This window comes from Anser brachyrhynchus (genome assembly GCF_964034855.1).
Source record: "Anser brachyrhynchus genome assembly, chromosome: 6".
In the NCBI taxonomy this organism is placed as follows: domain Eukaryota; kingdom Metazoa; phylum Chordata; class Aves; order Anseriformes; family Anatidae; genus Anser; species Anser brachyrhynchus.
The window spans coordinates 25,234,316-25,261,856 of record NC_137700.1 but is presented as its reverse complement, the minus strand read 5'-3'; the positions used below and the strand labels follow the sequence as shown (position 1 = coordinate 25,261,856).

General features: G+C 49.9%; 1 protein-coding gene and 1 long non-coding RNA gene across 27 annotated transcripts in view; one reads left to right on the top strand and one right to left on the bottom strand.

The window, feature by feature from the left end:
* The window catches only part of SCD (stearoyl-CoA desaturase), a 20,593-nt gene extending 1,804 nt beyond the window's left edge, over positions 1 to 18,789 (top strand). The window contains exons 2-6 of the mRNA XM_080597979.1: positions 2,184 to 2,469; positions 9,711 to 9,841; positions 12,727 to 12,932; positions 13,707 to 13,939; positions 15,149 to 18,789. Coding sequence (XP_080454105.1) covers positions 2,184 to 2,469; positions 9,711 to 9,841; positions 12,727 to 12,932; positions 13,707 to 13,939; positions 15,149 to 15,348 — 1,056 coding nt within the window. The 3' untranslated portion in view covers positions 15,349 to 18,789. The remainder of the gene's footprint in view (positions 1 to 2,183; positions 2,470 to 9,710; positions 9,842 to 12,726; positions 12,933 to 13,706; positions 13,940 to 15,148) is intronic.
* The window catches only part of LOC308197482, a 25,162-nt gene continuing 15,074 nt past the window's right edge, over positions 17,454 to 27,541 (bottom strand). For 20 of the 26 annotated variants that reach the window (XR_013952956.1, XR_013952957.1, XR_013952958.1 and 17 more), the window contains one exon: positions 17,454 to 26,738. This is a non-coding gene — a long non-coding RNA (uncharacterized lncRNA). The remainder of the gene's footprint in view (positions 26,739 to 27,541) is intronic. The other 6 variants (XR_013952960.1, XR_013952962.1, XR_013952964.1 and 3 more) reach the window with 2 other exon arrangements.

Below are 27,541 nucleotides of genomic sequence, written 5' to 3'. Positions count from 1 at the left end.
GCAGCAAAGGCATGCTGGTAAAATTTCTCATGTGGCTACTGCGATGCTGGGAGAATGATTTTTTTTTTTTTTTTTTTTTTCCTCTCTGCTGTTTCCTTTGCACTCTGCCTCTGCCTCCTCCTCCTCTGCTCCCGTGTAACTCTGACAGTGACATAAGCTATCACGGAGGAGAAAAAAATGCAACTCCAACCCCACATTCTTACTCTGGAAGCAGCATGTCCATATGGGGAGCGTTACCCGTCTAATTATACCACCAGCTCTCTGTTGGGAATTTTTCCTGCATAGACAAGTCTTAGGTTTTTTGGTAGATTGTCTCCCAGCCAAGGAAGAAAACTGTGCCTTCCTGCCAAAATGTCAGACGAGAATATCTGACACTTTGGAACAGGCAGGACTTTTGCTTGTCTAATCTCCGGATTAGAAGTCATTTCTCATGGCTCTTTTTGGGGCGATTGCTGAATTCTCCAGCAGCTTGGGATATCACGCCCTCAAACTGACGTTAAATAGAAAAGCAGGGAGGGATGGCCCGTAGCCGGGATGCCGAGGTGGCTGGTCCCGCACTCAGCAGTGCCTGGGTTCACTGGAAACATCAGGGTGCTCAGAAGGATCCGGGGTTTTTCCTTTCTAACTGGGATACGTTCGATTCCAGAAGGAAAAACTTAGAGAGCTCCTCGTGTAGCAATCGTTTTACTTCCCAAATGCGGGGAATCTCCCAGCTTTACCAGCTCCTCCCTGTAGGAAGGTATGTCTGTAACCCTCTAGTTTCTACCCTTGGGAAAGGGAGGAGTTGGGGTGGCCACGTAAGCTGCCTGGCCTGATTTTAATGCCTCCCTCAGGAAACTAGGCCATGGCAGAGCGGTGGTCTTCCACGAATCCCGAGTGCCTGGGGTTTAGTCTGCTTTTGATTTGGGAAAGGTTTCGGTCTGGAAAGGAGCTCCCCGGCTGCAGGCTCCCGGCTTTGCCGCGGCCTCCCCCCCCACCCTGTCTCTCCTGCTCCTGCCGGGGGGCTTCACGGCCCGGCTGCCAGAGGAGGCAGGCGGCGCAGGGCCGTGGCCTTCAGGCAGGAGGCAGACCGGGGCAGCGTGCCCCCACCAGCCATGTCCCACGTGCTCAGCACCTCTGGGGTCGAGCCCAGGCGTGTGCTTGGGCTCGGGCCCGAGGAAGGGCTGCGAGCGCCAGCAAACACGCGGCTGTCAGGATGGAGATGGAAATCGGTGATTCAGGGTTCAGTGACCTGTCTCATTAGGGTCAGTCCTGCCTGCGCCTTTCGTCATGCGTGCCTGCTCGGGCGGGCTGTCACTGCGCCAGGGCAAACAAGCATGTGGAGAGGGAATGTTGTGTCATGGTTACAGGAGGGAGCCGGGAGCCAGACCCAACGAGCTTGCTCCTTAAAACTTCCTATCCCTGCATTGGTGGCCTCAGCTCACGGGGTTGCCTTCCCTTGCCTCAGTTTGCCTGTGGGTGGAAAAACGGGAGAGGGATAAGAGGCTCAACGGCAGCTGTGAAATAGGAGCTGCAGGTCTGACTGGTCTCCACGCGCGAGGTCTTGCCGCATCCTAGCCCGGGTGGTGAGGCACGGGGATGTGAAGAGCCCCCCCAGAGGAACCCCCGTGGATGCTTCCCGATGCTCCCTTGTGATCCCTAGTGGGGTTACACAAAGACACAGGAGGTCAGGAGCAGCCCAACAATTGAAAATAAAATCATATTTCAGATCATATTTCTCTCCCACCTCTTTGTTCATTCACAAGGTTTCCTTTATTGTTGTCTGCTTGTGCACATGCCCAGACTGCAAACCCACCTTAAAAACGCCCACTAATAAAACTGAAGGAAAATAAAAATCCTTGCAGCCTGCAGAAGAACTCACCAAAGCCACTGGTGGATAAAAGACTGGCTTTCAAGACTTTTTCTTTACTTTCTGCATGGTGTCTGCCGTTCACCTCCTCCCCCAGGAAAGAAAAGGCTTTCTCCATTTTGCAGGCCATCACTTGGTGGGGCCAGAGTGGCTGTTCTTGGTGCCAGGGGCTAAAGCTGAACAAACGGAGCCTGCCAGGGAAACTGCAGGCTGCGAGTCGTGGTACTGCCAGCCTACCTGTTCATCTTGCAGCTTCCTGCATTTGTAACCACCAATTTCTTGTTTTGTTTTCCCTCTTTTCTTTCTCGAAAACACCCATTGCCACCTCTCCAAGGAGTTTTCCTCCACTTCCAGCACCACCACTGTCGGCACTGTCACCTCCCGGGTGACCAAGAATGGGGATGCCGTCATGGAGAAGGACTTACTCAGTCATGAGGACTTGGCAGCAGCCCGGGGCATGGTAGACGATATCTTCGATGAGACCTACCGTGAGAAGGAGGGCCCCAAGCCTCCCATGCGATACGTCTGGAGGAATATCATCCTCATGAGCCTGCTGCACCTAGGGGCCATATTCGGGTTGACACTGATACCTTCTGCAAAGATCCAGACCTTGGCATGGGGTAAGCACATTCCTCCGCTTGTTTCTTGACATCTGCAAATATTGTTGTTGGGTGGTGATGTTTTTTTCCTCCATGCCTGCAGACTCAGGGAGGAGAAAGAATTGGAGGTCTTCTGTTAGAAGGAGGTGCTCAGCCAGCTTCATAGCAAGCTGTGGGAAGGCATGATAGTGTCTCCTGTAAGGTCATGAAGGAGAAGAATTTGGCAGGGGACCACTTGGCTGCGTAAAGGGTAAACTTGTTGCATAGGCACTAGGCAAAATGTGGGAAAGATCTTTCCTCCTACTTTACTGCATCCTTGCAGGCTCGTGGAGGTCCTCTGCTTGACTGGCCATTACAATGTGAGCTGGCAGAGGTGGGGGCCCAATTTTCTGGTACATTCGACCCCAAATGTGGGAATATTCCTGATGTTGACTGGGGGAAAAAAAATCTTGACATGAAGCAATTCTGGTCTGCTAGACTTGGAAGTAGCCTACACTTGAATGTGCAGCCACTACCAAGTTGAAGCACAGAAAATGTTTGATGGAGCACTATGACAGTCCCAGAAAGTTAGGAAGAAAGATACTAGCAAGAGCACTTTCGAGGGTATCTGGGAATGCAAGAGACAGGGTATTTGGTGAGAGGCTGCTGCCAGAAATAAAAACCATTCCTGCCCTTACCAAGGGAGGTTGTATAGCCTGCAGAGATTCTGTATGTGTGAAGGGAAAGAGACAAAATACAGTTATTCTGAGGGTAAAAGTCAAGAATTAAGTCTGAAGTCCAGTCTTGTACCCTTCTTATAAAAGCACAGATTAGACTCCATCATCCCAGAATTAAGGCTGACAACTTTCAAAAAATAAATAAGTGGCTCTCCAGGCTGCAAATTCCAATGGAAAGCACAACCGAGCAGAAGGTAGCTAGGAGAAGCTCCCCTTTCTGTGAGACCTTTCCCTGGGCAGGAACCAAAATTCTCCTTTGACTGCTTGAAAGGCAGCTGGGACCAGGGCCCGAGCTGCTGGGGAGCCTCACTTTCCATGAGGCTTTGTGTGGACTCCCAGAGGGTTCAATAAGCCAAACTGTTCCCAATGGGGAGGTCTAGAGCCTGCATTCAGCCCTGGCCTTTCTGTGAAGCAGGGCATCCTGAAATAAAAAGCCCTGGTCACATTTGAGACCTGCTGGCATGGCTGCAGTGCTTTTAATTTCAGTGGTGCTCCTGCAAAGTGCTGAGCTGATGCCTGGTGACAGGCCCCATAGAGGTCCTCCTGGAGTTGGACAGGCCCCAGAGATGTCCTCCTGGAGTCTCTTGCTCTGCCTTGGTGTCCCTGCTGGATGGGACCCTGGGACAGTCACAGTCTCAAGGCCTGTCCTCCTGACAGCTGTGAGCTAGGAGCATCGCAGCTGGGCTGGGAAGGAGATGGCTTCCTGGGCTGCCAGACTGACTTTGTCCCTCTCCTACCACTAGAACATCTCACAGGAAGGGGCCTGGGGATGAGCATCACTGGAGGCCACGGGACTCAGATGCTGGCTACAGCATCAGCGGGGACAGAGGCAGTGTTCCCTGTTCCCACACAGTCACTGTGGCCTTTCACAGGGCCGTTATGAAAGAAAACTTTGCTGACCTTTCCCTTGTGAAAATTTGACAGGCTCCAAGGACGGGCTGTGCTCTTCCCTGGCGCTGGCAAGGCTGGGCAAAACACGCAGCCTCAGCACAACCTTGGAAAAGTGTTTCTGGGCTGTCTGTGTGGTGGGAAGTCCCATTCCTGGGCTCATGGCTGCAGGCAGGGGCTGCCGACTTGTCTCACACACTGTGCTGGCAGCCAGGGTCATCCAGCCCCCAGCCAAATACCCTCAGGGCTTTGGGGCAAGGAGGAGGGAGGGGGTAAGTCGGGCTTACTAGTTTCATTTCTGCTGAGATGTGCTGTGATTTCTAAATCCATCCAACCCTTACCCCTTGAGCTCCCTGGAGGTACTTAAGTGGGCTCAAGCATCTTGATCGAGAAGGTTAGTGATGTCTTACCCCCCAAAATGATCTCTGAAGCAGTGTCCTTGCAATCATGTGCAAGTTCGGGATATCTGCATGGCATCCCACGGCACTTCATGGGAATCTGCCTTGCTTTTTTTCCTGGCTCCAGTCTTTCCCACTCCCCTCCCTCAGTCAAATCTGATGTGAAGTGCCAGTGGCTGTCTGGCCACTGTGAGGCACTGCATGATTCCTCAGTGGCTTCTGGAGTGACAGTTGGCCTGGGACAGGGAGAAGGAAATGGATTTTGGGGAATTGCATTGTCTTGGACTGGCTGAAGATCCATCCTGTGTTAACAGACCTGCAGTAGCTCCAGAGAGCTCCCTGTCCTAGGTCACTTTTTCTGGGAAAGGACCACCATTTCTAGCACACACAGCTTTCTCAGCTGATTCCTTTCTTAGGGACATACAGGCCTCTGTGACTGTCTTTTCAGTGACTTGCTGTTACCTTCCCAGCACCCCCTGTTAGTGAGGACTACAGTTCCCATTCAAGCTAGTGAGAAGAGGACTACAGTTCCCATTCAACCCACAAGGATAGAACAGCAGGGACTTTGCTCCTGACCATATGCCATGGGCTCATGGCAGAGCAGTTCTCCCGGTGGTAGTTTTGGAGCTGCTTGTTTTGTTTTTGTTTGCTTGTTCAGACCATTTGTTCCTTAGACTGTGTACGTACAATATAAAACCAGCATGGCCCCAGATGTTCTCTATTGTGATGCTGCAGGCAGCTGTAGTGCCTGGTAGCTGATCTACCTACTGTATTTTTTATAAGGAGCAATTCCCTGCTTATATCCTCTTCATCTAGGCCACTGTCTCCTTGATGTTTCTGTCCCTCTGAAACCAGTTATATTGGTGACTGTGTCCTCTTTTGTTTTCATTTCTCTGTGTGCTAATTCCTCATTGTCCCTCAAGCTCTCCAGCCCTGCCTTCATCATTGTTTGCTGTTCTGCATTGCTGTGTGCATTGTATCCCCTGATCTCTTTCTGGTACAGAGCTTCCCAGAACGAGCTGGGGTTGTTGATCAGGTGAAAACTCACCATATCGAGAGCTCTCTAAGCTGGCTTTCTGGCCAGCTCCCCTCTTTATTTACTGTCATCTCCACTGCACTTGACAAAGTCTGGCTCGTTCTCTTTCTCTTCAGGGATCACGGGCAGATTTTGTGTTATTTGCCAGACTCTGCCTGGAAGGGCAGAATGCAAAGGTGTTTGACAGTTCCTTCTTTCGCTGCTCTCAGCCTCCCACAAAATACGATTTGTAGGGTGTCTTCCTGGCCTTCAGGTGCAGCAGAGAGATCTGTGTAAACCCCTGTTGGCTTGGCCAACAGTGTTTATAAAACAGTGACAACTCTTCCTGGCTTGGTGCTCTGACAATACCGTAACTTCTTGCAGCACCAGTGGTGGCAGAAACATGGGTTGGTACTGGTTTTTGTTGCTGCTGCATCACCTTTGGACTGAGGAGAGTCTTGCTAGATAATTTAGGTAACTGGCAGCCTGAAAATCTCAGCCAGTACTACCCGCAGGAATGTGTCCAGCAAATTGTTTACAGAAGTCTGTTGTTGCTTTCCCATCAAGGCCGCTACTTGTAACACCTCTCTGTGTCCTCTCCAGGCTTTACTAGCACGGAGGGGAAGTTCTGATTTTTGCCAGACAGGGAAGTCAAAATTTAGCAACAGTAGCTCCTATTGCTCCTTCTAAACACTGTTCCCCTTATGCAGCCTGCATGCATTTCTTTGCTGTTGGTATCTTTCTCCTGAGAGCAGCAGCTGTCTTGCTATCCTTAGGAGCAACCTGGCTAGCAAGGACTGGGAGGCAAGGAGGAAACAGTCCTGAGCTGTGGCTTTCTCTCCCACTGAGCAGAAGCCCAAGGACACTTGTTGGAGCAGGGACACCTCTTCAAGTAAACATCCTTAGTGTTGAATGCAGGTGACAATGCCTTTAGCACATTCCTGGCTTCCCATCATAACTTGAGGTCTGAATCCAGGCCACAAAGAGGTGAAGCCTATTGAGTCATATAGGCATGACTGAATCTGAAATGTTTTGGGATTCATTTTTTGGACCACTGAGTGCATATTACTGCTAGTGGTCATAATTCTTTGTATTCCAGTTGAAGGGGTCATTGACAACATCACCTGTGAGGTGACAATGTTTTGGATGTTGGACACTTCAAAGCCACAGTCATGTCACGGTACAGAACATGATGTTGAAACCTCAGCTGGTGGAGTGCCTGAGTCCTTGAGTTTGGGACAGCATCACAGGGCTGCTATGAAAACCTGGGCTACTTTATCTTGCCTTCTCTGTTCTCTTTCCAATTCCCATCCTAGTGAGCGATCTTGGAGAAGCTTATCTTTGTTCCCTGTGAGATGCTCATTCCCTGGCTATGCCATGTTTTTGGGGATGAACCCTCTGAATCATTAGGGTTCTCTGTTCCAGATTCCAGATCCTGTTCTTGCAGCAATTCTCACTGTCACGACCTACATGTCTGGTGGAGCTAATAGCCCCCAAGTAGAGTTCAGTTTTCTGTGCCATGTATGCAGAGCCTGAGAAACAGGTCCTTTCCCATAGAATGTGTCTGCTCCTTAGATAAACTACCCCTATTTTATAGGGGCAAGGGTCATGGCAGCACAGGCTTATAGAGTTGTGGGACTCTTCTCTAAGAGGAGTCAGCATGAGCTGCTGCTGCTTGTGGGCTTTGGATGAAGGCTGTGACTGCTCTGCCAGGGCACCTGAAAGCCGTGGGTACTCTTCCAGATTTTTAACAAAGTCTTTCAGTTAAGACTACCCAGAGTAAGTACTGGGTTATCTGGTTTCTGGGTCTGTCTGTGTCCCTACCCTGTCTGTTCTGTGTTTCCTTGTGCTGACTGATATGTCTTCATTGTTGATGTCAGTTTTTGCTGTGGGATGGAGATATCCACAGGCAAATGTTGAGAAATGCCTGTGTCAAAGAGATGCTGGACAACTTCCTTCTTGCAAAACTGAAATACCACAGCCTTCAGCCAGACCCATCTTCCCAGAGGCCTTTTTTAATCAAAAAATTCCTGGTCAGCATGTGAGGGTTAACTAGAAAGGGAAGCTTGAACTCAGGGCTATAAATAGGGCCTGTATTCTCCTAACCTGGCATTTACTTTCTAGTGCCATTAAAGATGATGAAAGATTGCATAGTTCAATTTCTGTCCTCAGTGCACCATTAACTCTCACCTACTTACCCCGCAGTGGGGAGCTGGGCTCCTTCCCTAGAAAGTTGCCTCCCACATCCTTGATCTGACATCTGTTGCAAGGTGCCATTGTTTTTTCCACTGACTCCCTGTTTGGTGTTTCTCATGGAGTATATACACATAAAGTATGCACAGGTTTGAGAGATACTGCTCTCAGCTCTGCTATAAACTGCTTGTCACTCTTCAAAACCGACCTCAGCTGCTGAGGTGTGCACAGTAGGTATAAAGTTGCCCAGAGGTTTTATGAAATATGGTTTGCAGGGTATAGCAGCCTATGTCCGAGGGAGAATGGTGGTGTGTCACTCTCCTGCTGCTACTAGGATGTGTTTGAAACATCCGGGAGGAGGTTAGGTTGTTACTGCAGTGTCTGAGGTTCTTCAGATCAGAGTCAAATGTTAGGTGTGTTCTCCAGGTTTGCTTTCTGTATGAATTTGTGTAGATAGTGACTGATTTAAAACAAGCTGAAATCTAAAACCAACAGTAAACTAGTCATGAGATGGTTCATAACTTTCAAGTCAGCATCACCAGGCTAGAGGAGGCCTTCAAGGTGTCCAGAATAAGTACTTTCTTGTCAGAGAGGCCGAAGGTAGACCTGAACCAAACACCCTGCTCCAGTATCCCTCCCTCTCCCCTTCCAGGTCTGACCAGCTTTGTGATCTTTGCTCAGCTCCATTATCTACTGCAAAGGCCAGATCCTGCTGCATTTGCTTTCCTTTTCATGCCCTGAAAGTCAGTTATGGCCAGTGATTGTACTTCTGAGGGACTGCAGAGGCCCCGGAAGACAGGAGGCAGAGGTGCGCTGACCGGAGACGTGCAGCGGCTTCTGCAGCAGGCCTGGGAGCCAAGGGAGAGGATGAGGCCAGGAAGGCACAGTCAGAACAACAGGCAGGGAAGGTCGCTGTTACACAGTGTGATGGGGTGAGAAGGATTTGTGCAAGTTTAAGGGGCCGAAGAGGATGTTAAATCAGCTGAGACTGGCCTTTAGTAGATAGGAGATTAGGTTTGGAATCTAGAAATACAAAAAGAAGGTGGCAGAGAGAAGGAAGAGGGAGCAGGAGATGATAGAAAATAAAGCCTGGATTATTCACTGAAGAAACAGGGCAACAGAGCCCTGCTTATGCCTCAGATCTCCAGACGTGTTTCTGGCAGAATATCTATTTTCTGAATTCAAGATAAGGTTGATTAGATCCATTTGGCTGGACTGAATGGTATCATCAAGCATACTGGTCCCTTTCAGTGGGCAAATGTGTAAGAGTAAGAAGCTGCTTGCAGGGTTGAGCCAATTGGCTGAAGTCTGCAAATTTAAACCAGGGACAGAGTTACTCCTGCGGGAACTGGGAAGATGTCATTTCCCCCAGCAGACTGAAGGTGGATCAATTGACACGTGCACAGGTGTGCACCCTTCCCTCTCAATTCCTGAGCTTAGAGTGCAAATCAACTGTTGAATGACCTCCATCTTTCTGCCAAATCTCCTGATCCTTCCTTCCTAGAGAGTCAGTTTTCAGATCCAGTTTCTTTATTAGCCCCAGCTTCCTAGCATAATGTTGCTATGACCCTATTAAGATCATTTCTCCATTTAGGACCAAATGCTGGAACCCACATTAATCTCCAGAGGCCCAAGGAAGGCAGGGGAGACAAACACATGATCTGGAGGGAGAAGAATGTGGTTTTTCACCAGCTCTCAGAGAGGCAAGGAATTCCCCTCCTGACCTGTGTGGAAAGGGAATACATGAAGCAGCCTTGAGGAAGGGGGATCAGAACGAGCCTGGGAATGGGAACCTCTGGGCAGTTTTAAGTCTGTGATGGGGATGAAGGTGAAGCATCAATGGATTGGTTGATTAGATTGATTAGATTAGGTCTTTTTGATTAGATCTTTTTTCTGGCCGGTGCTTTTTTTTTTTTTTACTGTCCTACTTTGTGCCTTCTATGGGTTTTTCTCTTGCATACACAGCTATGGGGGAAGGCCTGCCTTTCTGCCTGAAACTTTGCTGCAGGCTTACTTGCTCTAACTGCTCCAACACTTTAATTTCCTCTCCAGCCATTCTGTGTTTCGTGGTGAGCGCTCTGGGGATAACGGCTGGATCTCACCGCCTCTGGAGCCATCGGTCCTACAAAGCCACGCTGCCCCTGCGGATCTTCTTGACTATTGCAAACTCCGTGGCCTTCCAGGTAAGCACCTCCTCCATGTGCTGCTGGTCCTCAGAAGGAAGTGCTCCCCTGAATCTGTGTCTCAGACACAGGGTTCAAGATTAAGTTAGATTAAGATTAAGATAGATCTCTCCTACTACATCTTGTTAGCAAACAACCTGCCTTTTCTTTCTAACGCTGTGGTGCCAGAGTCTATCTTGTCTTCACCTTATCCCTTCAGAGGGTGGCTGTGAGATGACCTGCTAATGAGGTGGGGGAAGGACTATTCACCAAGGCCAGTGGTAGGAAAGCTCTCCAAAGCAGGAATGTACCCTTCAGTCAAGTACGGTCCCCTGTGCTTGCCCTGGGAGGATCTGTGAAGGAGGTGTGGAAGTGCCAAGTGCTCTCCTGGTGTTCAGGTTGCCTCACCTTCCCCTTGTCGCACTGTTGATAAGGGGACACACATCTGCACAGCCTGGGGAGCCCGTCTGTGGAATTTGCTGCTGCAGAAAGACCAAGAACTTGAGGTTATGCATTTAGGGGGATGCTTCTTTGGTTCAGAAGAATGATGGTTAGGAATAACCCTGTTATTAAGTCATGCCCCTGGCTTCCAGAGAGTCATCCCAGGGCAGTGATGTTTCAAGGAGGGGAGGGTTGGGCCTATTCAGAGTGGCCCAAGTGACTGCAGGCAGCTGATAAGCTTCTCAGGATATTGCTTAACCACTCACGGGAGCACTTCACCATCCACAAAGCAAACAAATTGGGAAGTCCTTAGGGACTGTAAATAGTAGCAGAGATGGCCCTGAAGAAGTCAGAGAGAAAACCCCAATTGGATTGGCACATAAAAAGCGTAGCAGTCTCTTCTGTTTGCTGCTGTGATGCAGCTCTAATGCACTCCATCTTCAAACTGTACTCAAAATGACTTCATACAGGCTTGCGACTGTGTAGGAAGTGCTGGGTAGTGCAGCAGGGTGCAGTACATTCTGCAAGAAGAAGGTGCACAGAAAAGTGCCAGTGCTGTGTCCTTAAATAATTTTCCAGTCGAGGTGTGGGGAGAAGAGTAAAGCCCAAGTGCGACCACCTATTTTAAAGCCATTATCTCTGCTCACTGTGTAGCTGTAAAGGATATAATTTCATTGACATGTAAACAGAACAGGGTGGGATTAATTTTTCCAGCTTTGGAAAACTTTCTAAAACACCTTTCACATTCCTGTTCACTGTTAGTACCAAACCAGGGCCTTCCATGAGGAAGAGGAAGGACCAAGCTGTTGATTCCAGCTGCTGGTCCAGCACTCAGCATGGGAACCGGATGGTTGCTTTGTATTGGCCAGTCCCATACAAAAAAACATCTTTCACAGGGTTATAGGGCAGAGGGGAGAAAGAATTTGCCGAGTTATTGCTATAGGGGATAGGAATAGACAAAAATGAGAGACAGACAGATATTTCAGCATCAATAGGAACTAATCCAAAGTTTTACGGAAAATTCATTACCATTCCTCCTGAATTTTTCTTTTAATAGTTGCTTTCGATTAGTTCAAGACAGTTAATCTTCAATTTACCTCATTCCTGTTAGTGGCAGCAGCTCCAAGATCAGACTGATAATTATTAAGGCCAGAGAAGACCACAGATTATCTGAGGTCCTCCAGAAAATGCCTGTTGGCTGTTCAGAGACTTGTGGTTTCAGAGAACTTGAGACTTCTACATCTAGTCAGCTCCTCTACCTGCAAGACCAGGTAGTTGCAGCACAGTAAAAGCTCTTCTAGTTATAGCCTGTAGCTGGATACTCTCAAGGAAGGAGGGTTCTCCTAGGCTTTGCATGCTGATCTGAGAAAGCCAAGGTTGGAGTTAGAGGTCACCACAAACTAAGATCAGCAGAAAAGGTATAAGCTAAATTTTGGATCAAGATTTTGACGTTTCAGCCTTGAGCTCCCTGGTATGCTTGTGTACATGGTGTGATGGAGGTACCATGCTCCAGCTGGGGTACATGATCTCTTTCCAGATTTGTGCCTGCTGCCTCCAGCAGAAGGCATGGTATGTAGAAGTCCTACGTACTTATGAGATTAAAGAGCTGGTTGTGCAGTAGAAGAAATAAGAGGTGTGCTTGGATCTGTTTCTTGTTTCCTAGTATGCTGTAATACATGGCTTTGAGCACGTCAAAATCTTGGTGTAAAGGAACAAATACAGAAATCTATTCTTAAAACTGGCCAATACAAACATTTCTTAATACAAATGATGAAAACTGACATTTTCCAAATCGTATTGATTTTGCAGATTAAACTGAATGGGTAAAGGGGCCGAAAGGGATGATTTTTGGTAATTGTCACTGAAGTGGTGTGTTTATTCTATTTCTAAAGTGGGACCTGCCTTTTAAGATAATTTGATTTCCAAGAAAACTAAAAAAGGCCCCCAAGTTAAACAGATTTGGCAATCCCACGAAAAGTAAGGCAGGTTGACCCATGGAAAGTGTCAATGTGGAGGGAAGGGGCAAGTTGGTCAATCCCAGCTGGCAGCGTGTAGGGACAGGGACAAATGACCAATAAGTGCTGAGTGTGTGAGGGAGGAGGCATTGACTGCCCAATTGGGACCAGCTATTGCAGGGGTGGGGGAACAAATGGACCCATCAGAGCCTGTGGTGCTGTGGAGGATGTGCAAACATTGATTTGAATAATAATAAAAGAGAAAAAAGAAGACCCACCAAAGAAACAAATTTTGAAGACAATTAAAATGGTTGAGAAAAGAAGATCCAATGCCTGCTTTAAAAGTCAAAGAAAACAAACAAAAACAATCAAACACTAAAGAAAGATAGCATGACCAATACAAGTTCATGTCAACAGGATTTAGTTGTCTAAACGTTTTAGGCCCTTTTGTTACTTTGAAGGGATCATTTCTAGCCTTGGCCCTAAGTCTCTGCTCCCCTTGCCTTGCAGAATGACATCTACGAGTGGGTCCGGGACCACCGCGTCCACCACAAGTTCTCTGAGACAGACGCAGACCCCCACAACGCTATGCGGGGCTTTTTCTTCTCCCACATCGGCTGGCTGCTGGTGCGCAAGCACCCAGACGTCATAGAGAAGGGCCAGAAGCTGGACCTGAGCGACATAAAGGCCGACAAAGTGGTGATGTTCCAGCGGAAGTGAGTTCTGGGGAGAGCCCCAGCACAGAGGTGGGTGGGGTGGGGTGGGCTGGGGAGCACAAGCACCTTTGATGGAGCACAGAGGGGACTGAGGGTGTCACGAGAGAAACGTGAGTCTTTGGTCTGCCTGAGCCTTTGCTGTGGAATGAGCTCTGTGAGAAATCAGCCGTGCCTCTCCTGCAGGATGTTTTTGGGAGCTGGTGCTGCTGCCAGCCCTCCTACACCCCTTTCTCCCATAGTACCTCGCCAGCAGCGGGCTGAGTTTCCCACCACAAAGCACCTTCACACCTGCTTGCCCCCAGCCCAGCTGCTGCTTTGGCTGGCCCAGAGCCCACCCGCGGGTGCCTCCAGGCCATCCTTGGAGGAGCTGTGGTACGCTTTCCAGGTCGTGCCTCTGCCTCTCTCCCACCAGTATGCTGGAAACGGTGTGGTGAAAGGGGAGTTGAAAATGGGGACGTGAGAGGGGCAGTCACTGGGAAGGACAGTCTTGATTCACTCATGCCTCTTGTGTGGGGTCTCAGCTTGTCTGCAGCTGTACTGGGGCTAATCCCCAGAGGAGGCGAGCCTATCACCAGGTCTGCAGGGATGGGAAACCGAAGTCTCCAGGAATGGCTTCTGTGTATTCAGGGTGAAAGATGCAGGGCTCAGGGTTGAGGTATTTCTGCACTTGATTTTCCCCATATAGCTCAGGCAAGTGTGAATCCTCCAAATGGAGGACTGAACCAGCCCTGCCTCTGCCACTGAACCATTTTCTCCTGGTCCCTTCCTTTCCAGATACTACAAGCCCTCGGTGGTGTTGCTGTGCTTCACCCTGCCCACTGTAGTGCCCTGGTACTTCTGGAATGAATCCATCGTCATCAGCTTCTTCATTCCAGCCATCCTGCGCTACACCATAGGGCTCAACGCCACTTGGCTAGTGAACAGTGCTGCTCACATGTTTGGCAACCGGCCGTACGATCAGAACATCAACCCACGGGAGAACCCCCTGGTCAGCCTGGGGGCCCTAGGTACGTTCAGTGTCCATGTCTTTCACTTCCTTGGTGCTGTAGCTGTTCATGGGAATTTCTGTGAATCCAGGTGTCCCCATTTCTCCTGCAACCTTCCCCTCCAGCCCTGCAGTTTTTGCATGTGGGGATGTTTCCCAAACTGGTCACTAAGTACATAAGGGCAGTGGGGTTATCAGCTTCCACCAGCCTTTCTGCAGCCTGGAAAGGGCTCTGTTACACTTAGCACCTCCTTATCTCAATAGCAATATTTTATTTACCCTGCTCCAAGGTCTCTCCGCCCCGTTTACCAGGCTGAAAAACTTGTGCTGCACTCCCTGCTTATCTCTCTTAGACTTCTGTATTGAAAGACAGCAGACACATATTTGGACATATTCTTAGGGCAGCTGGTGATTTTTGGGGTACTTGAGGATGAGATGAGACAGATCTTATGTGTTTTCTGAAGTTTTGGGAACCTAGGAAAGTATATCCTAGAGTCAGCATTTGCCCTGATCTGTTCTCCCAAACCCATGTCTCAGCTGTTTTGCATCCCTGTACATTAGCGGGTCTGCATTGATTACCACCACTGAAAGATCTGCTCCTGGATTTTTAGTAGGCAGGAATTTGAACTGCAGAGAGCCAGGGGTTAGGAACAGGAGTCCAGGCAGTGTCACTGAAGGTGTGAACACTGAAGCCTGCCTTGACACTCTCCAAAGCAGAGGGTAGCTGTCTAGGGTAGGTTGCTTAGTAGAAGTCTGTCTGCATTACTGCCATCTGGAAATGCCCTTTGGATTTTGGCATTAGGACTATTGGTGCTGTAGGATTATTGATTGGCCTCTCCCGGCTTGTCATGGACTTGCTGCAGGTCTAGCTGGTAGCTCAACCTGTACTAGGAGGTTTCTCATAGTGGCAGAGGAAAAGGCATTAGCATTCCCCCAGTGAACCAGAGCCTTCTAGGTTCCTTGCAACATGCTTGTTTTCCTGCAAAGTCCCATTGCTCCTCTATGGCTGTCATTGCATCTTTTGGGCCAGCCCAGGCTTCTTCCAGTGCTGGGCCATGCCCAAATGAGATGGGGTGGATCGCAGAGAGAACTAATTTGGCTGAGAGGAGAAAGCAATCTAGAGTCAATACAGAGTCTGTTCCAGGAATGTAGTGCTTTGGGCCAAGTGAAAGGGGCCCTAACCGCTAACTTTAGAGCCCTCCAACATCCTCTCCCTGGTCTTATTTTGCAGGAGAAGGCTTCCACAACTACCACCACACCTTCCCCTATGACTACTCTACCAGTGAGTTTGGCTGGCGTTTCAACTTAACCACAGCCTTCATTGACCTCATGTGCCTCCTGGGGCTGGCCAGCGATCGTAAGAAGGTCTCCAAGGAGGTCATCCTGGCTCGGAAAATGCGGACTGGAGATGGGAGTCACAAGAGCGGCTGAGTTCCTACTCCCCTTCTCACACACATCCACACCTCTCCTTCCTCCTTTTTTTCTCCCTTTCTCCCTTCCTGACCCCTCCGAACACGCTGGACAAAGGTTTAATGTTCTGTTTACTAACTACTGAATAATGCTACCAGTTTGCTTAAGATAACGATAATGAGTTTTAACCCCCTTCCACACTGTATTTTACGTGATGTATTTAAGATCTGGAGCTCCGCCTTTGTAACGCAAGGCCACCCCTTTCCCTCCTCCCCTTTTCGTTCTCCTCTCTAACCCCTCTGCCCTGTCTTCTGCTTTACTTTGTCCCTGCCTCCCCCGCTGGAGGAGCCGGTAGGAAGCAGCCCGGCCATTGCAGCTGGCTGTACCACGGAGCTGAGGGATGCCGGTACCAGCCAGCTGAAGAGTTGAGCCAAAGTCAGTGACCCTCTCCCCAAAACTCCCTCCCCTCCTTCCTCTGTCCCTCCTCCTTTCTCACGGGTTGCTGACGCTTGGCATGGCCAAACCGCTCCCTGAGATGAGCAGCCCCATCCCCTTCCCTTGCCATCGGGTGTAGAGCGCGGGGAGTTTGCCTTCCCATCCCTGCCTCTTTGGCTGGAGGGAGGAGAGCCCCAAGAGTCTCTGAGAGCTCCAGGCAGGTCTGCTGGTGGCCGTGGGCACCACCAGGGGAGCCTCAGCGGCCTTACGGCCTCCTCCCTCTGGCGTGTCCCACGGGGCTGGAGGCAGAGCCTGGCTCGGGGCCGCACAGCCCCTTTGGAGAGCCGCAGAGCGGAGGGGACGGAGGGCTGTGCCACCGGCCTCGGGTGGCTTTGTTGGGCGCTGCCGAGACTGTGCCAGCGAACGGGACTGTGCCAAAATGGAGAAGGGGAGAAGGATGTAAACCAAAGCTCCACCGAGGTGTTAAGCTGCTTTATGTGCTGGAGGAACAGGGTCCCCACAGGGTGGCAGGTAGACGTCCTGGTGTCCGTGCATGTCCCGTGGGTATGCCTGTGCTGCGTGCAGGGATGCAGGGGACAGGGACAGCGTGGCGAGGGAGTGCCTGCGGGCTCAGGAAGGGGTGAGGACGTCTTAGAGGACCGATGGAGCAGGTATCTCTGTCCACGTGGGCTCTGCTCGGTCGATTAACAAGTGCCTGACAAACACCGAGACGGAGCCAGGCGGCGAGGAACCAAGGTGGCTTGCAGCCCTCAGCCCCTTGAGGGATGGGGGTGCGCTCCCAAGAGAGCATGGGAAGAGAAAGCAGCTCCTCCTCAGTCCCTCAGTTTGCCTCCCAGACCCTCGCGACCGCCACCTCACTCCTCAGTCTGGAGAGCACGCCGCTCGTCCGCCACGTGGGCAGCGCGGGTGGCTGAGGCAGCTTAAAGGTCGGTTATATCACCGGGGCCCCGAGACAGTGTGGGCAAGCAGCTGAAGGGTGTGTTGGGAAAAAGAAGTCCTCGTGGGTGTTGTTTCCTGCAAATTGCAGAGACCGCAGCTGGAGTTCAGGCGGTTGGGCTTTTGGTGCAGTGGCCCCGAGCCCCTCACCAGGCTGAATGTGCTTTTTATTTCCCTTTTAACTCCCCATATCATTATCCACTTTTATTTTTTGCTATTAGTTGTAGCAATAGTATCTGTTGTGTTGCTTAAACGCATCAATGGAGCTGGAGGAAAGCACGAGAGGTGACCAGGAAGGGGTGATGCTGGAGTGGGGTTTGTGGCGTCTCCCTTATTTTGGGGGCAGGCAGGGCAGAGGGGGCACAGGTGCCCAGTTCCTTGCCCTGCTCTGCCACGTAGCAGCCAGGCAAGCCTCGCTGGAGCAAGCCTCTGCAGCTTTGCTTTCTCCTGCTGCTGTGATACACACCAGGAACCAGGACAGCTCTGTGATGCTCTCCTTAACTCTCCTTAGCTTGATACTCAGAAAAGCAGTCCTCCTCTCCTTTCACCTCCCTGCCACAGCCTTGTTACTGCTCATCACCAGGATCCTTCAGGGCTCTGAGCCACCGGGAGAGATGTGGTCTCCGGCTGAGAGATGTGATGGGAGGATGGAGCAGGGAGCCCTTTGGCTCCTGGTGTTCTAAAGGCAGGCGGCAGCTGGCTGGAGGCAGCATCCTTACGGCCCCCCTTGCTCTGCAAAGGGGTTGTGGCTATAACTCTATCCTACCATTTAAAAAAAAAAAAAAAACACCAACAAAACAAAACTTAAAAAAGGAGAAACGGTTAGCTCTGAAACTGTGGGCTGACTTCACTTCCATCTAAACCCCTGCGAGGTCCTGGAAGTCTCCGGAGAGGATGAGTTTGCTCCAGCCAGTAATTTGAAAGGGGTTTGGGGAGGGGAGAAGGTGAGGAGAACAATTTCCTTGCTCCTGGTGCCCTTAGCGTGTTGTGTGATATACCCTACAGTAGAGAAGCGTGCCGTGACATGCTGCAATATCTCTCATCCTCTCAGCAGAGAAGCAAGGTTTGACATCAAGGATTCCTTTCAGATTTCAAGTGCTGATTTGGGTCCAGAATCTGGAATTAGGGTGGAAGCTGAGGAGCAGTAACCAAACAGTCCTGGTGTTTGCCCAGTCGCTTTAAAGGTAGATTGGCAAATATCTCTGGGTGCCTTAAATCTTTCTTTAATATACATAGGAGTATTGACAGCTATTTGCCGTTTTTTTTTTTTTTTTTTTGCTGAATTATGAACATTCGAGGGGTTTCTTAATTATTTAATTGCCTACATTGAACTGTGGGTGCAGGTGATTTTGAATGTATGAGTTAGAAATTTTTGTTAGATTAAGAAACAGATACAACACTTTAAGTAGAACTTTGATATATATATATATCTATATATACACCTATAAATATATATATATATTTTTGGTGGCATGTTTGTATCCTGGACACATTGTCTGTATGTTTAGCGTAAATGAGTCCGTGAGAGGTGGTAGTGGATGAGGCAGCAGCGGGACCTCATGACTAGAGCTTCTAGTTCTCCTGGGCTCTGCTCCCAGGTAAGCTACTTGCTCACTGCGTGCTTTTGGACAAAGTCACTTAAAAAAAAACAACAAACCTCTCTGTGCCTCAGTTTCCCTGTCTGAAACACGGGGCTACACCCTGCCTCTCCAGGGCGCGGGGAGCAGGAGGAGGCAGGCGTACCACACGCACACCGATGCCGGCGGAAGCATTTGTTTTCCAAGACCGTTCCCAGTCCTGATGGTATCGTGAAGAGCAGCTGTCCAAGCGTTGGGTGTTCGGGGAAGGACTGGAAAGCTGAATCTGCACATTGTCTAAGCTCTGTCACTGTTGAAATGAGAGTAGGATACGATTTTTCACAGCTTAGGGATTTCTGCATAGTAGTATCTCTGTTTTGTGTACTGGAAAAGAAAAAAAAACTTTTTGAAATAATTTCTACTAATACGGAAACAGACATCTGGTTGTGCTGATCTGAAATTTTATTTGTTCATAATAAAAATGTTACTTTAAGGCGTGTTGGGCTGGTGACATGGTGGGCTGGGTGAAGCGCGAGAGCTCCCGCCGGGGCTACACGGTCCCGTTTCCCAGCGCCTCCTCCCTTCCACGAGCAGCAGGAAAGGGCAGAAAAACCTCTGCCTCTCTAAGCGCGGTGAATGAGCGGATTATAATGGCTTTCATACTCCAGCGCACGGCGGTGGCCGGGCACGCCTGCTGCCGCAGAGCCAACTGCCCGCGCCGCCGGGTTACTGCAGGTTACCTCCAGCCAGGGCCCGGTGCCAGGGCCCGTGGCTGACGGATGTACATGCAGCACAACACGTAATACCGGCAGCCCGTCTCTGTGGCTGGGCGCAGCCGCCAGCGCGTCACACGGGTTCGTCAACCTCAGCCAGGGGGAATTTTCCTCCCGCGAGTGTGCGCACCCCTGCTCTCCCCATCCCTTTTACAGCTGGAGGGAAGCAAAAGGAGAGGGGGGGAATCCCCGAACCAGATATCGCTGTAATTGATGTTCCTTCCCCACTCCCCCACCCATCTGCTGCTTTTGGAAGAAGCAGTGAACAAAATCATCTCCGCATGGCTCCTGCTCGCTCCCTTTGGATGCAAGGGGGTGCAGCGCTGAGGCACTGCTGTGCAAAACAGCAGCCCCTTGCACGCAGCATGCTGAATTCCTCGGTATGGGCCCACGCTTGGGTTTCTAGCTGCAGCTCCTGATGCCTGAAAGCTCTTTGGGTGGGAAGGGCAGAGGCAGAGCCCGGCGAGCCGCAGAGCGTGGGAGCGGGTGCCTGCGGCAGGGAGCAGGGGGTCACCGGGGAGGAAGGGCTGGGCTGCTCCGTGTTCTCCCAGCCGGGGGTGAGCAACCAGGCTGAGCAGCGTGGTGCTGTGCGGCTGTCCCGAGCTGTAACAACAAGCACGTGGAACGCTCTGGCTCTTCAGCTGGTCCCAGAAACACGGCGCTGGAAGTGAGAGAGGTGCAGCTTCTGGTGCCTTGGTGCTCTTTTGATCCGAGCTCTGCGAGCACAACCCCTTCTAAAACAAGCGAGACAGAGGAGGCAAATCTACAAACCCCTTGATTATTCAGCCAAGCCTAAAAATAAAGTTAATGATCCCTCTGCCTGCGTTTCATGAGAGTGGAACTCAGATCTCTGCCTCTCCCTCTTTCTTAAAGGCTGTTATTAAATCCCCTGCTCAAAATGTTTTCCTGTACTATCAAGCCCTTCAGCACTGCCAGCTCAGCACTTTGAGCTGGTTGCCTGGAAGTGTCCCACGCACGATTCCTGTTCCTGGTTCCCCATGTAATCTATGAATTAGGGGTGCCATCGCGACGCGCCCCAGCGCTGCCTCCCCGAAAACCTCGCACCGGCCGGGGAAGGGACGGGTTAACGAGGCAGCCAGCCCTGCTGGGAAGGGGAGGACGGGGAAACAAGCGGCCGCTTGTTCGGCACCCGGCGCAGGGAGGGAGGCAGCGGCCAGGTGGAGGCTCCGCAGCCCCTTCGGCGAGCACAACGCGCAGGAGATGCCACCGCGGCCCCTGCGCACACCCCTCCCGGGCATTGGCTGGGCCGCCCTCCAAGGCTGACGGTGCTTTAAAAAAAAAAAAAAAGAAAATTAAAAAAAAAAAAAAAAAAGAGGCTGAGTTTCCGCGGAGGTTACTGCCGGTCAGGCCGGCCTCCAGCAGCGTGCCGGCCGTGTGTGTGAGCCGCCTGACGCGGGCAGGGCCAATCCGCGGCTCTGCAGCCTTGTCTGATGCTGCCCGGCCCAATCCTTTCATCTCCGGAGGCGCGGGGAGACGGAGACGGAGACGGCCCCGGCCTCTGCCCCGGCCCCGGGGCCTCGCCTCGCCCTCCGCGGGAGGCCCGGCCCCAGCGCCCGGTGCCGGCCGGGGGTCGCTGCCGGGGGGGGGGGGGGACCGAGCCCGAAAGCCCCCGGCCCCTGCGGCACCGGGCGGTGCAGCCGTGGGAAACACGGGCAGCTTTTTGTCCTGCGAAAGTGAGCTTTAGGGTCAGCCTTGGGAAGGAAGCACGCGCGGTCCAGGAGGTGAAAATGCAGCCTGGTGTGCACACGGGGCCATACTTCAGCGCGTATACGTAAATACGGACTCCCAAGGATCGGTCACAAAGCAGGACATCTTAGATTTGGGAGAGAGGCTTAAAATCTCGATTTTATACACATAAACGCCACTCGTGTTCTGAATCTGATCCTTTTGTTACTGCATATTTAAAGTTATCTTTGCATAAAAACAAACCCTTGCTTGGAATTCTTAACCAACCAACCAAACAAAAAAAAAACCAACACCTACCTGTAAAACTTTTATTTCTTTTTAAACTATATGCAAAAACACAGCACTTTTCGGAATAAGTAGTATTTCATAATGGAGAGCAGCGTGACGACAGCTGTTACATGCCCATTTGGCTCCGTAACAAACACATCTGCTTGTTTCACATTTTTTCAGCCCGCCTAAAATAGCTTTTTACAAAACCCTGGTCTTTAGCCCTCAAACAGAAAAAATGCCGATCCCTTTTCAAAATGCCTGTGACCTTCAGTCACTTTATAAGCTGACTAAGCCAAATTGTCGTTTTGACTGAACAATTGTAAATACTTCTCCCTTCATATACAGAGAGCTTTGACATTCTGGCTGTAGCATTTACATGGATATCTGAAATACATGGCTTACAAGCCACCAACACAATTCTGGTGACACCTGCCATGTGATTTTTAACACTCAGAAATGAGGAAACTTGCACAGTCATAATATTGCACTTCATCATTGTCTTTTTGAGGTGCCAAGTTAAAAGGTGATGATCCAAATATCAAGTATTTAACTGCCATTTTATCACCTAAAATGGGCTTAACCTGACCCTGAATCCCAAAGCAACTACGCTTAGATGCATTGTTCTCGGGTGACCACCAGGAACTGCATCATTCCAAAAACCAAAATAATTAATTTAAAAATCCTGATGCGTTACAGCTGCGAGAGGTTAGGATGTTTTCCCACCCTGAGCAGGTGCTGGAGCGTCAGGCTGCCCTGCGCTCACCCGCCCAGTGTTCTCCTTCGGCCAAAATTCTTCCAAGGTGACTGGAGTTTAGGTATCTCTTTTCACAGGGCAAAGATGGCGGGGGCAGGTTTCAACAAACTTCAGCAATTTTAACCTTATGTATGAGAGCCACGCTGGTTAAATAAGCATCTTCTATAGTCAAGAGAGACAGGGAGGCGGTTCCCAGGGTGACTCACACCAGCAATCTGAGATACCTGTGTTAGGAAAGGGTGAATCATCCTCTAGTGGTGCATCTCTAACTTCTGTATCCAGATACCCAGATCAGTTGCTGGATGCCTGTCTTTTACATGAGTTTGGCACAATGAGTTCCACTCCTGGATTTTAGCTGTGGAGAGACCTCAGCTCTCCAGCAGCGATCCCCCAAAACATGGGCTCTGTGCTCAGCGTGAGCAACGTCATCTGAGGCATCCCTTGAAAGCGGTGGCTTTTGTCTGTGACTCACCTTCCTTGTTTGGGAGCTGAGGAAGTCCAAAATGCCCCAAGAATTATGGGAAACTTGGAAATTTTAGATGTGCTTGGCAGATAAGGGTACATTTTTTCACACAGGAGATGATAAACTTCTGGAAAATGTTGCCAGTTGCCTGCCAATAGGCAGACAGCACCAGCACGTTCGCAAGGAGTTTAGAGAGACTCACGGGCACCAAGGTCCGTAACCAGATGCTAAGGGCAGAGATGTGCCCTCTGACACACACATGGGTTGTGGACACGGGGCTGATGGTGCAGACCTCAGGCAGGAGCCAGGTTTGCGCACACTCCCTGCACAGTCTCTCTCGTTGCCACCAATGACATGGGGTGAGGTGGACCATCGCTGTGACACGGTACAGGGATTTTTGGAAAGCTTCGCACCACTGCCAGGTGCTGTAACCTCTCCTCTCATCGCAGCCTCAGTCACAGCATGGGGATACAGAGAGCTGGAATCCCCGCCTCAGGATCCCACCTGGCTCCGAAGACAGCACTCCTATCCTTCCTTGTTGTTCCTTCCAGCTCTTCCAGTTCAGTTCCCCCAGGCTTTGTCCTTAATACTCTAAACTTCTGAGAAGTCCAGCCATCAAATTACCAACATGGTACACAATAAACATTGGATTTTTGGCAATGGAGCTCATAATTCAAACTCATAAATGAATGAGTATGTTCTTTGGACTAATGACCATGTAACATGCTAGGATTGATGTTGTGGAAGATATTGCAGACACATGGGAGTTTTCAGGAAATATCAAGGCTCTTTAAAAGCACTGCTAATGATGCACTAGCTTTGTTTTAATATCCATATGGGATTTATTTTCTGTGTTTGTGAGAATTTTCTTTGTCCCTAATCTCTCCAATTCCCATTCAGCTGAGTCATGTGCAGGCAAAGCATAAGGGAATGTGTGAAAAGTGCATAAAATTGGACATTTCTGTTTTGCAGAAATTACATATACCAGTAAGAGCTTTCGTTTGGATGCAGGATGAACCTGACAGTGGAAAATCAAAGGAAAATCTCCTCGGTCTTTTCAGATTGATTTACAGACGAAGAGCTGGGATTTCCCAGATGTTGTCTGGTTGGTTGTTTTTGAGGGAGTTCTGTCTTTTAGTTTTGAGTGTTTCCCCTCTTTTATTTTAGATTTTGAATCCTTCCATTATAATATATACAATCAGTTCTCTTGCACAGAAATACAGCTGGAAAGTCTTTTCCAAGCAGAAGCTAGAAACATTTCATTTTGAAAATACCCAAACCGCAGCATTTCAATATGGACAGAACAATTTTCTCCCTTTTTCTTTCTTCTTCAAGATGATATTTCTGGTTTCTGGCAGCATTTCAGCTCTGATGGGACCACATTATCCGCTGGCAAGAGGTACCCTCGGTGGAATTTAGCTGGTCAGGAGGATGACGCAGGTTCACACCCCTTGGGCTGGGCCAGCCTGGAGTCTGAGTCACTAACTAATGCATTTACTTGCTTCCCACTCTGCCATTGGCTTCCTCCATGACACTGGGTATGTCTCCTCATCCTCCAGGAACTGGCACAGATGCTGCTTTCCTGCTCCTTAGATTTTCTGCTGTGGTCTCTGGAGAAGAGACTTCACATCTAGCACAGGGGAGCCAGAGTTTGGTTAGGGATGTTTATGGCTGTGGTATGAAACTTGTCTTATCTGCTGCATTTGGAGTTCAGCTGCTTCTGTTTCTGTGATGCTGACAAGGCAGGTCTCCAGGGACTTTGGCTATCCCTCAGCCTCTGAGGAAAACTGGACCCAAACAATATCCCATCCTTTGCTGCTTTAAACTAAACCCTTACCAGAACCCAGTTCCTGTGCAATGAGAGGGCACTGCAGTAAGCACTGAAACAAAAGCACCCCCTCCCAGGAGGTTTTCTGTCAAGAGACTGAAATCATTTGACTGCACATCTAAATATTTAATGCTTTTGAATGGTAGATGGGTCAAGGTACAGCTCTCCTAATATTTGTTCTGTGCCTGCATCCTCATCTGGATGTCCAGAGCTAACGGAACAGCACAGCAGTAAACGCCTCTGCCATGGGAACTGGAGGCCTTTCATTCCTCAGCAGCACATTTACTGCCAGCCCCTTCCTCTACCTGAGCAGGTACAGCACATACTGCAAGCATCGCTACACGCCTCGCAGGTCGTTGTCAGTAACCACCTCAGCTGAATTTACCTGCCCTGCTGAGTTAGGTTCATTCAGCCCCAGTATCGTGTTGTGCTGTAACAGGTTGCTCCGTGGCTGGAGAAACCCTCCTGCCTCCTGACTGCCATGCTGCCTGGCAGCACATCACTGAGCTGTGCCACAGGCGAATGCTAAGCTCAGCAAATGCTGAGGACAGTCTCTTTGCCCTTTAGTTGCACAATAACGATACATCTCCATTCTGCATGGCCAGCACATAGAGACGTTTCTAACCCAAATGTTTGCCTGGGCGTAGCACATGGTGTCAGTGCCAATGGCCTCTGACCTCTGGTCTCCAAGAGGCAGGGCAGATATAGCTTTTCTGGCCTTTTGGCACCAGCTTGAGCACAAAGGGCAGTAACACCCACATACTTATAAATGTTCTTGCTGTCCATTGCCATGCTCACATGTATAGGACTGCTCAGGGCATATCAAATAGTAAATATTTACAAGGTCAGGCTGGGATCAGGCACTGTATCTTTCATGCAAACCCCACTTCAGAGCACATTAGCCTGGTATATGTCCTCAGATCCCCTCTGTAAAAGGGCTGCTGTGGAGAAAGTGCTACTTCCCTCAACACGAAGAGCTGGTTCGTGGTCAGGAAGGACCCCAGTGCAGCAGTAAAGGAGAGCAGTGCTCATTTAGACAGTGTGTTAGTTTAAATACAATCCCTTCACCCCTTTAGTTTAAAGATAATTCCCCCATCCTCAGTGAAAAGTCCTGAGATGCTCCAGGCCAGCTGGTGTTGTTAAGGCACCTCTCAGCAGAAGCTCAGATTTACAACTACTGCAAATCTGCCTCCTTTCTCCTGCATTTGGAAATAGCTTTTCCATGGCTGAGAGGACAGGGCTAGGCACCTCTTTGTGTTGAGGGAGACGGGGATGCTGGTGCAAAACTGTTCTTACTGCAAGATAGTGATTACAAGAGTACCATCTGTGAGGAACTGGCAGCAGAGGACAAGAAATAACCAAGTTGCTGGAGAGCTTTTGATTGAGCCATCAGGGTAACGTGGGTGGGAGCTTGACAGATAGCAAATGGCACAATAGACACAGCCAGCGATGGCAATCAGTGACATAGGCAAACAATAAAAAAGAGTACCTGGCATTGCAAACCGTAACATAGCACATGCAAAGCAAGATCTGTCAATAAGGGCTGCACATGTCTCCCATTTCCCAAATGGAAGCTCTGCAATAACTGGTAAGGAACCTGACTTTGTGAAACAACCAGCACCACTTATCTTAGCACTTAAATCGACAGCTAGTGGCTCTGCTTTACTGACATGTCAGCTTAGCCTTTTCACACTTTCCTCCTGGTTTATGCATTTTATCATATGAACTGCAAACCACCACCTGTTTTTAATTTCTAGTTGTGTGGAACTTCTGAACACTTTTGATATCTGCCACAAAATACCAGCAATGTAAAGATGTGCAATGTGTGTTAGCCTGCACATTGCTGACCTCCCCTCCACCATCACAGGTAACAGCTACCTACACAGCTAGCTGCCAAGCACATCAGCACAACCCTCTCATTTTTCTCCACAAGAAAAAAAAAAGTGTCTAAAGTCATTCCTTCCCCACCACAACATGCCTGAGAGAGGCACAAATTGTTTCTCCATATCAGTTCCTTCTAAAAACCCAACTCCCTCCATTTTCTTGGTTACACCAGCCAGGTCCCCCTGTGGTTCCTGCACAGCTGACCATGACACAGGTCAGAGCACCAAGCTGCTGAGTGATCGGGCAGGCTGGTTTCTCCTCTCCTTGCTGGCTGCTCGAGTCGCACTGAGAGCCAGCCTGCAGTAGGGAAAGGCATGGCCCATGCGATGGTGCTCAGGAGCCTCTTCGGTAGCTCACAGATTTCTTTATTCCAGCGTCCCATAGCCCAACACTTATTCCCAGCCACTTTGGCTGCTCAGGCCAGGAACCTCTTGGAGGTTCAGGCTCCATGGAGGGGAAAAAGTAGGGCTTGAATAAGGAAGAGTTGCAGAGCACTCACCCCTTTCCTCCACTGTGGAGACACCCAAGATGATAATTCCTCTCTCCTGGTTCACTGGCTGGCATTATATTCAGTCTTGCCAACTACGCACAAACTACAGCCCAGGTTTCTTTGGAGACCCTCGCTGTGCAGCCAGGAAAGGTGTTTCCTCCTTCAGCAGCAGACTCCTCTGGGCGAAAGCAAGAGGAGCGAACTGAGACCATTGGCGAAGCTGCCAGACTGAGCCAGTGCCTCTCACAGAGCAGCCAGACTAATTGAGACCTGCTGAAGGAGTAGACGATTTCATTAACCACACATATAGGAAAGCCCCAAGCGAACCTATTCACAAGGAACCAGTGCAGCATGCCATATGGCTAAGATCCCAGAAAGCTCTCCTGGTTTGAAGGCCTGAGCCATCCCGCTCTGCCAGGTTCCCACATAGGGCAGGTGTGTAATTTGCTGGCTGCTTTGTGCCACGTAGTCACTGTGCTCCTCTTAACCCTTCCAGAGCCTGCAAGGAGCTCCCTTCTCCAACCCGCAGCCAGGCTGGACACCCATACGTTACAGCACAGAACACAGCTGGTGGAGAAGGTCATTGCTCCATATATGAGACAGCCAGACCACCTGTAAAAGCCTCTGCATGTCCACATTCAGCTCCAGAGCATCAGAAGGAGTGCCCTGAAATGCTGACATGAGACAAAAATCCATGGATACTATTAAAAGTCAGAAACTAGCATTAGTCTACCTGAACGTGTGTTTAGACCTCTTTAAAGTGTGTAACCAAACCATTTTTTGTCAGAAGGGGAAACAGGAAGGTTAGTAGGATTGGTCACAAGCCCAAGTAAAGGCTTTAAAATAGGAAGGGACATTACATTACATCCCCATGGATGGAGAGATCCAGGGCAAAAAAGTTGTTGCAAAGGGCAGCAAAGGTGGTGGGCAGAACCCAAACAGTCCTCAAAACACCAAGGAGAGCTGTGGCATGGAGGCTTTTCTGAGTCAGGAGGTATGGGATAGAGGCTCTGAGGCCAGCTGGAGATAAACATGGACTTCACCCACAGAAAGATGGGGACAGTAGCATTGGCATG